Source organism: Cydia fagiglandana, chromosome 12 (assembly GCF_963556715.1).
Source record: "Cydia fagiglandana chromosome 12, ilCydFagi1.1, whole genome shotgun sequence".
NCBI lineage: Eukaryota > Metazoa > Arthropoda > Insecta > Lepidoptera > Tortricidae > Cydia > Cydia fagiglandana.
This window is the reverse complement of record NC_085943.1, coordinates 20170091-20180883: the sequence shown is the minus strand read 5'-3', so window position 1 is coordinate 20180883 and position 10793 is coordinate 20170091. Positions and strand designations below refer to the sequence as shown.

The 10793-nt window shown below is 46.6% G+C and overlaps 1 protein-coding gene across 1 annotated transcript; it reads right to left on the bottom strand.

Annotated features, from left to right (window-relative positions):
* Window positions 1-3988: 3988 nt before the first annotated feature.
* On the bottom strand, window positions 3989-4906 carry LOC134669400 (pre-mRNA-splicing factor CWC22 homolog). Its single transcript, XM_063526924.1, has one exon. The coding sequence runs from the start codon at window positions 4904-4906 to the stop codon at window positions 3989-3991; it is 918 nt and encodes a 305-aa protein (XP_063382994.1).
* Window positions 4907-10793: the final 5887 nt, after the last annotated feature.

Genomic DNA, 10793 nt, shown 5'->3' with positions numbered 1-10793 from the left:
TCGGGCCACTCCAGCATAAAGACGTCGGCATGCGTGGGAGGGCCCTCCCACGTTGGGCAGCAGCCGTCCCAGCTCCGAAGCCGCCGTCACTATGCGGGGAGCAATTTGGCGGAAATGCTCCTCGAAATTCCACCTCCTGTCCAGTGTGAGGCCGAGATATTTGATATGGGGCCTCACCTGAACGTCCTCACCACCTATTCTAAGAGAGGTACCCGCGGGCACCCTCCATCCTCTTCTCCCGAAGACTATCACATCGGTCTTCGGGAGGGAGACCTTCAGTCCTAGGAGGCGGATTCTTAGGACTATGAGCTCCGCCGCCACTTCCGCCCTCCGCAATGCCTCTGTCAGTTCCCCGCCCCGAACGGCCACCATTGTGTCATCAGCATAACACATGAGGGCCATTCGGGGGAGCAGCACTGCACGGATGGCCCAATCGAAGCCAACGTTCCATAACAGGGGTCCAAGCACCGACCCCTGAGGAACGCCGCAGGCCATTCGTCTCTCTAGCCGTCCGTTAGGTGTATCGCAGACCACCACCCTGTCTGATAGGTAGTGGTCAACGACTCGCCTTAGGTATAGGGGCACCTCGTGATACTTGAGTGCCTCCCGAATCACCGAGTATGGGAGGGTACCGAATGCATTAGCGATGTCCAAAGACACCGCAATGGCTCCCTCCCCTCTTCTTTGGGCATCCTCACAAAAGGCCCGAAGTGCCCCCAAAGCGTCCATTGTAGACCTGCCATTCCGGAACCCATACTGGCGGTCCGAGAGATTTGGCCCCGTCTCATTTAGGTGCCGGGTGATCCGGGAAGCTACTATGCGTTCGAGCATCTTCCCGGACTCATCCAACAGCACAATGGGCCTCCATCCGGAAGGGGAATCCGCCGGTCTAGTCTCCTTCCGGAGGAGGCACACTCTACCCTCCTTCCAGCACCTTGGAAAAAGCCCATCTTTTAAGCACTGGTCAAAGATGGATTTGAGGCAGTCTCCAAGGTACTCCATCACTATAGGGATTATTTTTCCGTGTACCCCGTCCGGACCAGGAGCTTTTCTGCAGGCTCTTAATCTATGGGCCACATAGGCCATTTCACCTTCCGTCACTAGGGGTACCACCTCCGGTTCCATCAGTTCCTCCTCTCGGGGGACCACCATTGCAGGCGGGTTGAATTCTGGGGCTGGAGGAAACAGCCCCTCTAATATGTTTTGGAGGGGCCCCATTTGCATTGCATCCATAGGAGCGGCCCGGCGGAGCTTTTTCCTTACAAGTTTGTAGGGCCGCCCCCATGGGTTCTCGTCTAGAGAGGCCAGGAAGGCCGTGTGCGCCGCATCTTTCGCCTTGGCAATGGCGAGGCTCAGGGCCCCCTTGGCCTCACTTAGCGCTACGTAGTACGCGTCTAGCTCCTCTTGTGTGTGCCGTCTTCTTCGGCAGCGCGTGTATTGCCGACGTGCCGCATTGCTGGTAAGCCGTAGAGCGGCAACCTCTGGACACCACCAATATGTGGCCCTTTTCCTTCTAGGTGGCCCCGCCCTTCTCATTGAGGCGTCGCAAGTCCTCGTGAGGGAGGCCCGGAAGTCGAGGGCCATAATGTCCACGTTGGCATCGTCGGGTGGTTGCCGCCCCCACCTAGCTTCTACCATAGCTGCTTCTCTGGCCGCTTCACGGTCCAGGGAGGCCAGGCTCCATTTCGGCAGGTTCCCCGCTCTTCTCGCCGGTCTGGGCTGTTGGCATTGCCGGGCTCTGGAGACCCTCATTCTGATATATAAATGGTCAGAGAGGGTCTCCGTGTCTGCTAGGACTCGCCAGTCTGCTATGCGTGCTGCCGCCACTGGGGAGGCCAGTGTGACATCGACAATTGATCCCCCCTGGCGGCGCACGCAAGTGTCGGTTGCGCCCCGGTTGACCACCTCAAGTCCGAGTCCAGTTAACCAGTCCAGGAGTACCGCTCCTCTGGGATCGGTCCTAGGGGAGCCCCAGGCAGCGCATTTGGCGTTTAGATCTCCCAGGACCATTATGGGGGAGGGAGTCGCTCCAGCTACCGCCCGTCCGAGCCTCTCCAGGTAGGCCTCAAACTCCCGCAGTGGCCTATTAGGGGAGAAGTAAACACCAATTAGTACAATATCCCCCAATTTGGCCACTACATAACCAGAGCCGCAAGCCAGTCTGGAGAGGGGCAGACCACCCATAGCCGGCGCCGCAATGGCTACCGAGCCGTCCCTATCGCCTACCCAATTTGACTGCGAAGGTACATAATACGGCTCTGCCACCACGGCCGCAGCAACCCCCCACTCCGCCATGTGCTGGATCATGAGATCTTGTGCACGCGCGGAGTGGTTTACGTTACATTGGAGTACCTCCGCATTTTGTATTAGAGGCATTAATGTTCCATGAGCTGTCGTTCCGTCCGATTTTCAGGTTCATTCGGTAGGGCGGCCGCGGCGTCAGCCGTGGGACCGGCAGTGCAGGCCTCCTTCCCTCTAACTGGTGGGGGGGTGCAAGCTTGTCCGCCCATCACATGTCCCGCCTTTAGTCCAGCATGGTGGCATACGGCACACCAGGGGACCGTCGCGGTGCAGTCTTTGCTCCTGTGGCCTGGTTTGCTGCACCTATAGCACCAGCTGCCCCTATCGACCAGAGACGGGCACAAGGGCCTCGTATGTCCCGTCCCCATGCAGCGGTAACAGCGTAAGGGTAGCTGTTCCATAGCCTCCACACGTGCCGCTGACCACCCGAGCATAATGCGTCCCGCCGTAACGACCGCTTTAGCCACTGTTAGTGGGCAGCGTACAATGACTGAGCCGGATCCACTACGTGCCGTTCTTATTGTTCCAACCGTCACCTGTTCCTCCTGGCATTTGCCGCTGGCGGCAACCTCTTTTTTTAGGATCTCCGGGGTGACGGACTCGTCAAAGCCGGAGATCCTTATTTCGGCCTTTTTGACTGGCCGGTATACTTCAGCCACGTTGCCCACTAGATCGCGGAGCCGATCCGCCAGGTTGTCGGCAGCCTGACTGCTCTGCGCTCCAGGAACCTCAATAATTCGCGCCCCTGTGGCCGACTTGCGCACTTTGAGGTAATCCACCCCAAGTTCCGCCAGTTTTAGCGTGGTAGCCCTTTCCATGACCGATCTGTAGTCTGTTTGAGCATCAGGCTTAAGAACTACCACGACCGCCGCCATAGCTGGGACCACTAGTTTTGGAGCCGTCGTTTGTTTCGGAGCTGGGCCCTTGCCCTTGCCCTTGCTCTTCTTGACCACCGTGGTCCACTTTTCCGGTGGGGGCGCAGGCGGCGGAACATTCGGACGAGCCGGTTCTCTTTGTGCCCTATTAGTAGGGACCGCCGGTTGGGATTTTTTGACCCTAGGCGCAGGTATAGGTCTGGTTTTGCCCTGTCCAGCCGGTGTCGGCGGCAGCTGCGGCTTTTCCGCCACTCGGGGGGCCACCCCTGGTGTTTGTTTAGACGCCGTTTGGGAGACCGGCTGAGATGCCCCCTTGTTTTTCTTATTCTTTCTGGGGGCGCTAGGCTCATCGGGTTGGTGTTCCGTCCCTTCCAGGTCCTGGTGCATCCTCTTATCGGAGGCCAGTGGAGGCCGCAGGATGGTTTCAGGCAAAAGGCGATGTTCAATGCCCTCTATGCGAGCGTTGAGTTTTTCCCCTAAGGTAACGAGCATCTACCTTTTGAGTTTCCCCAGGCTTGCATCCATTAATGCGGTCATCTCCTGCATCAACTTTGTCATATTAATCTCCCCAGTGGGCTCCGCGGGAAGACTCGGAGCCAGTGATTGTCGCTCCGAGAACGCTCTTCGCAGCGCTTTGGTCTCGATCTGGAGTTGTGCTAGCTGCTCTCTCATTCTCTTGTTGTCCGCTCTTAAGGAGCGGACAATCTCCGTCTCTTCCAAGGAGTCCGCTACGTCAATCAATTCCCTACAAGCTCTGTTAATGCTGCCCCATACGCTTCCTTTTAGGTTGCTGCTTTTCGCCGCCTCCTCCATTACCGTTTTTGCGCAGCGTCGCACCAGTGCCACAGGGTCTCCCCTAGCGCTGTTACTCTGCTCTTCGTCAGCGCTGGGTCTCTGGGCTGTGTCTTGTGTGGAGTGTAGTTGGAGTCCTTTCCGGGCTCCCTCTCCAACTCTTCATACTCCATCTCCTGCAGGCGGGCTTTTGCCTCATGGAGGCCAACATAGGCCCCCATTGCCTGACCTCTTTTAGCGGTGCTCTTTTTTCGTTCAGGAGCGTCTTCGTCACTGTTGCGTTTCGGCCTTTTCAGGTTAGCCTCCTGTATATCCATAAGCGCGACATCCTCCTCTGAGTTGTCTTCGTCGTTTGAGGAGGCCCCTGATAAGCGCTTCTCGTCGTCCTCTGCCGTCCAGAATCGGGATCTGGGTCTGTTATCTGGGGAAATTGTCGGAGAGGGTGAGCGTGAATCAACCCCTCTTCCCCCCATGTATCCCCTATCTCCTTCCTTTTCTGACTCGTCACCAGAATTTTCCCCGTTATTTTCCTTGCTTAAACAAGATTTCCCCCTCTTTCTGTCATTCTTTTCTTCACCTGTTCTGGTACCCTCTCCCTTATCCTTCTTTTTATCTTTTTTCCTCCTGTTTTGCCTGCTATTAGGTCGACTCCGGGTCCCTGCACTTGATGAGGTCTCCGATATCTCAGCATCCGATGGAGGCGCCGTCGACCTCGTTGCTTCCTCTTGAGCTTTCTTAGTGGCTGATCCACGAGTGAACCGTCCCTTAGAATTTCGCGTTGGCGAACCACCACCCCTTAGCCTTAAAGTGCCCCGCTCTAAGCACTCTTCAGAACTGAGTTCCGGGCCGCTTGCGCCAACCGTCCCAACCAGGCGTCGAATCCACACTCGGGAGACGCCACCGTCCCTATCTTTTTCCGCGCCTGTAGCGCCCACCATACTATCTTCAAGGTTTGTTTTGTTTATTGAATTATTTGCCATTAGATTCCCACGAGAAGGGGAGAACATAAAACTCCACAGGGGCAGAGATCCCCGTACCCAAACTGTGGCCCTATATACACTGTGAGGTCGGGCGGTATCACAGGATTGGCCACTAGTGACTGATGCACACCCCAGCCGCTCTAAAAAGAGCACCCCCGCACGGTGAACCGCCATGCGAGGGATTGTGGTTTTTTATTGAGGTTATCTCCTCTTGACCCGGCCGACCAAGGCAAGGCCCTCGGTCCCATCAAAGGCTGCTAGACATGACAACAACACCTTATCATTTGGGATAACGAGTTTGTGACGGTGGCCGAAGCCTGTCCACCCGGTTTCTACACTGAAAGCGGGCAGACCCGTCCTGCTCTTGATAGTGTCCCTCACTCTTCGCCTGCCCGGTATGGGATAACCCCGGGTGTCGGGTTATTGGCAACACCGGTAAGCAATCCCACGCAGGAGATCACTTACCGTTGCCCCCAGGGCGCACCAGCCATGAACCATTCCCTTGACTGCGAATCCGCAAGGATTAACAGAAATTGGAATGGCCCAGACCCTCGTGGAGGTTACCCGACCTAGCGCCCCAACCTAACCTAACCTAACCTTTTTTTTTTTTACGAGGGGAAATGCGTTACGCATACTCCCGCCCCCGGGGGGGGGGGGGGGTCGGGAGTTATGTGGGACTCTCCTCCCTTAGGGGGAGGCGTACCCACTAAAACCCCTCGGTGTACCTTCGCTCCGCCTGAGGTAGGGCACTTCGGACTTTTAGGCCCAGGTGAAGATTGGTACCCGGCCTTGCGATCATCAACAAAAAATTTCGTGCTCGCGTTTTTGGTTGATTTTTTGGTTGACATGTTAACTTGACTGGTGAATGAATAGAGTTAGACCAAGAAAATTCTGCAATGATTTTGATAGCATACGAGGTGCAACTAGTGCAAATGTTATTTATACGTCATAATTTCATAGAAGTTTTGACGTTTAAAATAACACTTGCACTGCGTGTGTTATCAAAATCGTTGCAGAATTGTCTCGGAATAAATGGTGCACGTTGAATACGTCTTTTATTTGTCAGCTTAGCCTTTGGCCTCGCTGCGCCATGCTCGGCCTGCGGTCTCGCTTTTTAATACAATGGACATTGGTTGGAGTCTGTGCTCAACTACTTATCCTGAAGCCTGAAGCACGGCACGGCGACTTCGCATGAAAGTTCGCCTCACTGGGGCACTTCGGACTTTTAGGCCCAGGTGAAGATTGGTAATGATGAAGAGGTAAGTAATTAAATATGAAATATGTAATATTTTTCGTATTCTTACATTAACGGTAGGTTTTTATGCTGATTACGACGTTTAAAGGAAACTAATATTAACACTCATCAATAAGTAGTCGTGAATTGGAACAAGTATAAATTTAAAAAAATTGGAAAAGTAAAAAGCACTAGTTCGAGATAACCAACTTTCCGCACGCTAAACAGCTACGTAAAGTAGCACTTTTTGAGCAACTGTATTAAAAAATACTTTTTTTTAAATTCCTCTTCACGCTTAAACTGCTGAACCAATTTAGTTAAAATTTGGTACAGAGATAGTTTGAGTCCCAGGGAATAACATAGCATACGTTTAATCTCAATAATCATCCCTTAAGGGTGTGAAAAGGGAGGAGGAAATTTGTACGGGGATTCAATAACCGCTGAACCGATTTAGATAAAATTTGGTATAAAGATAGTTTGAGTACCAGGGAAGAACATAGGATAGTTTTTATTCCAACAAAAACCTTAAAAATGAAGGGTAAGGTGTAGGATTGTATGGGAAATCAATAAAACGCTGAACCGATTTCGATGAAATCTATGTGTACATCTTTGATTTAGTTGAAAATGATTCTTAACTTGACTTACAACCTAAACTTAAAAAAATATTAACCTCAAACGTCGCAGACGCTTAAAACCCCCCCCACCCCCCACCTGCACCAAAAATCTGGGTGGCTCCACTTCTTAAATCCATCCTTGGGTCCTAAGGACCAATCCTGCTAAAGGAAATCTCTTGTTCATGCAACGCCGTGGTTGACCTTTTTTTGCTCTGAGCAAACACAACTTTTAGGTTTTATGTCGGAAATATCTCACTCAATTTGAACTGAATAACGGCTCGATTCGGGAATAGTAGATTGTTAACCAAGGGTTGAAAGGCACCCATTTCTAAATTAAAACTTCCCAGCTAAGTTACTTTGTTTAAGGTTTTGAATAATTTTAATTACCAATAAGGTAAGTGTCCCTGTGAATGACACTATTAGGAGGAAATTAAGACATTTACCCGGAAAACTACTTAACTATGACCCATACAGACTATTGGTGTATGCAGATTTATGAACCAGTTCTTCCTTAATATCAGCGGAACAATACATTGTATAATAGTAATAACAATTATTAATTATTTCAGTTTTCCTCGACATCTGAATTTGTACCAGTGGATAACTGGCGAAATTTCGAATGTCCCATTGCATGACTATGAAAAAAAAATGTCGTTGACCCAGTGTATGACATGGAGGTGCATCAAGTTTACATGATAGCTGTAACCAATGTATGACACTAGTTACGACCCAATGAATGACACCTCAATACGTAACTGTCATTCACTCCACCACCATAGTAAAACAGTGTATGACACTCATGTCAGATACTACTCACATGATCGAAAAATAATTGGTTTTTACAGAGTATATTAAAAGTATGTCTTACTTCCTTACAACATGGTCAATATTAAATTTCATAAAATAGTAATTTTGTGCGAGTGAATGACATAGATGTCATACACTACTAAAAGCTAAATTTTTTTACCAGTGTATGACATGTCTTCTAAATACTAACGTAAGGAAAATAATCTACTTTTAAGGTGGATGTCTAGGGATGGGATGCCGATTATCAGCCAAAAGATGGCGTCACTGTGCACGAATTGTGGATTTTCACTATTTCTCCCAAAATACAAAGTTTCATAAGATGTGTTGATATGTCCGAAAACTATAAAAAATACTACATCCAAATCGAGACATGTTCAACTCAACATTGTCTCATTTCGTTATTATCGGAATCCAACTGCAAAATATTGCAATTTCTTGCATTCACGCACACTTACGTACTTAAAGTCACCTTAAAGTCAGTGTCAAATGTCAGCAGATTCGTAATGTTACAGTAAAGTAACCTAGAGGGCGCAGCGGATGAAATGTTTATTGTTGAAAAAAGATTGGAAATTAAATAATAAATTCTTGTTTGAGCAACGATGAAGAATTACAAGGCATTCAGAAGCAACTAATGTTTTCGACCATCAACTGTCATGTGCTCGTGGCACCCGTAGCCTCTATTTTGAAAAAAATCAGATTGTAGCTAAGATACATGGTTCAAACCCCGACATAGCCAATTTTTTTTCATTTTATAATTTTAGCATTTTCTTTTGAATCATTTTAAGCGTATGTTATTCTTCGAAACTAAACTTACGTGAGTAAAATATTTTCAGTATTTTAATTATTTTTTAATAATATTATGGGAAGATTTATAAAAGTATTTTATTTTCCGGTTTTCAAAGGATATAAATAATGATTAAAATAATTTAAAAAAAGTCATGCATGAGGCTAATTAGGATCGCAGAATAGGTACATAAGAAGTCAACTATCGACGAAGTATAGCTGGTCAAGCAGATCTTGTCAGTAGAAAAAGCCGGCAAATTTGAAAAATGTAGGCGCGAAGGGATATCGTTCATAGAACATTTGGATTTCGCGCCTTTTTAGGGTTCCGTACCCAAAGGGTAAAACGGGACCCTATTACTAAGACTTCGCTGTCCGTCCGTCCGTCTGTCCGTCCGTCTGTCACCAGGCTGTATCTCACGAACCGTGATAGCTAGACAGTTGAAATTTTCACAGATGATGTATTTCTGTTGCCGCTATAACAACAAATACTAAAAACAGAATAAAATAAAGATTTAAATGGGGCTCCCATACAACAAACGTGATTTTTGACCAAAGTTAAGCAACGTCGGGAGTGGTCAGTACTTGGATGGGTGACCGTTTTTTTTTGCATTATGGTACGGAACCCTTCGTGCGCGAGTCCGACTCGCACTTGCCCGGTTTTTTTACTGACAAGATTTGCTTGACCAGGTATAAAATAAAAGTTTCCAAAATTTTATTGAAATGATATACCTACATGAAATAATCAAATACAACACATTTACTTAAAATAACTTTTAAAATAAGGCATATAAAATTACCAAAAAGATGAAATAAAATAAATAAATAAATACAAAAAGAAATGAGTCTTTGTTCGTGGTTTGAACCCTGTCATGCTGTTCAACTTGTTAGACTTATACTCAGTAGCTAAAAGCCACTAGACCATTTGACCATAGTAGACCCGGGCGAAATATGCCTTCTTACTTAAGTAAGTAACCCATTACTGTCAAAAATATCAAGTTTGAATTGATTTGAAATATAATTTTTCATTGTCGACTTATTGACATCCAAACGTTGCGAGCATGTTGCCCTTTAAGCCAATTGGCAACGTCGCGCGGGGAAACCTTCTATAAATGTATGTCCTTTTATATTTTGTTATTTATGAATTTATGACGATTCTTCTAATACTTATGTTGCAAATTGATTAAATTATCGAGAGAAAAATGCTAATGCAAAGAAAACAAGAAATATCCGTTTCATTTCGCATGCTATGAAAGACGGTCATTGTTGTTGTAAAAGGTGTGCAGGAAATGATAGGGTAGACCGGGGGCAATAGTACCATTTTTTGGATAATGGTTCCTAGTTCAGAATGTATAGGAGTTGAACCAAAACCGTACGTACCTACATATGAAATAGTAGGTTATTGATTTACGTATTTTTGAGGGTAATTGTTGTTAACGGTAAGAATATGGTAGAAAATCCCGTTTTTGGTCAATGATTCCTTGTGTTACAATTAGGGCTTGCAATATCGGATGGTCTCCAATTCCGGAACTGATTTTCGATATTGGATTCGAATCCCGGAATTCCGGAACTGGTTCCGGAATTAGGGGTTATCGTATTTTACTTAATTTTTTTTGTAAAATCCAACAAAAAATGTGAAATTCTGATACTTCACGTTTATTAAAGTTAATATTGTTTAAGAGAAATTTAATTTGAAGTACTACAGATAATTTCATCTCTTTTTTACCACCTTATTAAAATGGTTACTTTTATTCAATTCTATGATACGGGGTAATTATTCGGGGAAAATTTAGTTGCTAGCAAACTATTCAATGGATAATTTTATAAAATAGCTAAATATAACAGCTCTATAATCAGCCTACTCTTCGTAACATAGTACGTAGTGGTGTTGTTTAAGAAGTTGAAGGTCGAAATTTGGCTTTTTCTTTCCTAGATCCTAATTATGATTCAGAATATCATATATTATATGCTTCTACAGGATCCGAAATCGTTGATAGAGAAAACCTTCTATCTAAATCGAAGATTCGCCCATGTAGGATTGAGACTATTCTGACTATTCTAAGCAAGTAAATCACTTTTTTTTTAAGAGCCCATATTGTCCCACTGCTTTATCAAAGCGAAAAGTAAAATATACCCATACTATAGGTCACTGAATGACTAAGAGGCACTTATTAACAACAAAAAAGATGAGTATAGTGTAGTTTCTTAACAATTTTCAATAATAAACGTATTAAAACCTGAAAAAAGTACTTAAATCCAATTCCGGAATTTTCGATATTCAGTTGTATCAATTCCGGAATTGTAATATCGGAAAATTTGTCCGAGATTCCGGAATTTCGAGATTCCGGAATTCCGGAATGCAAGCCCTAGTTACAATTGACCCTTCGTGCGGTGCAGGTCAATAGTACCA

Bases quoted from the DNA above. Each gene is read 5' to 3' on its own strand.
- LOC134669400 (XM_063526924.1), bottom strand. From the start codon at position 4,906: ATGGTGGGCGCTACAGGCGCGGAAAAAGATAGGGACGGTGGCGTCTCC.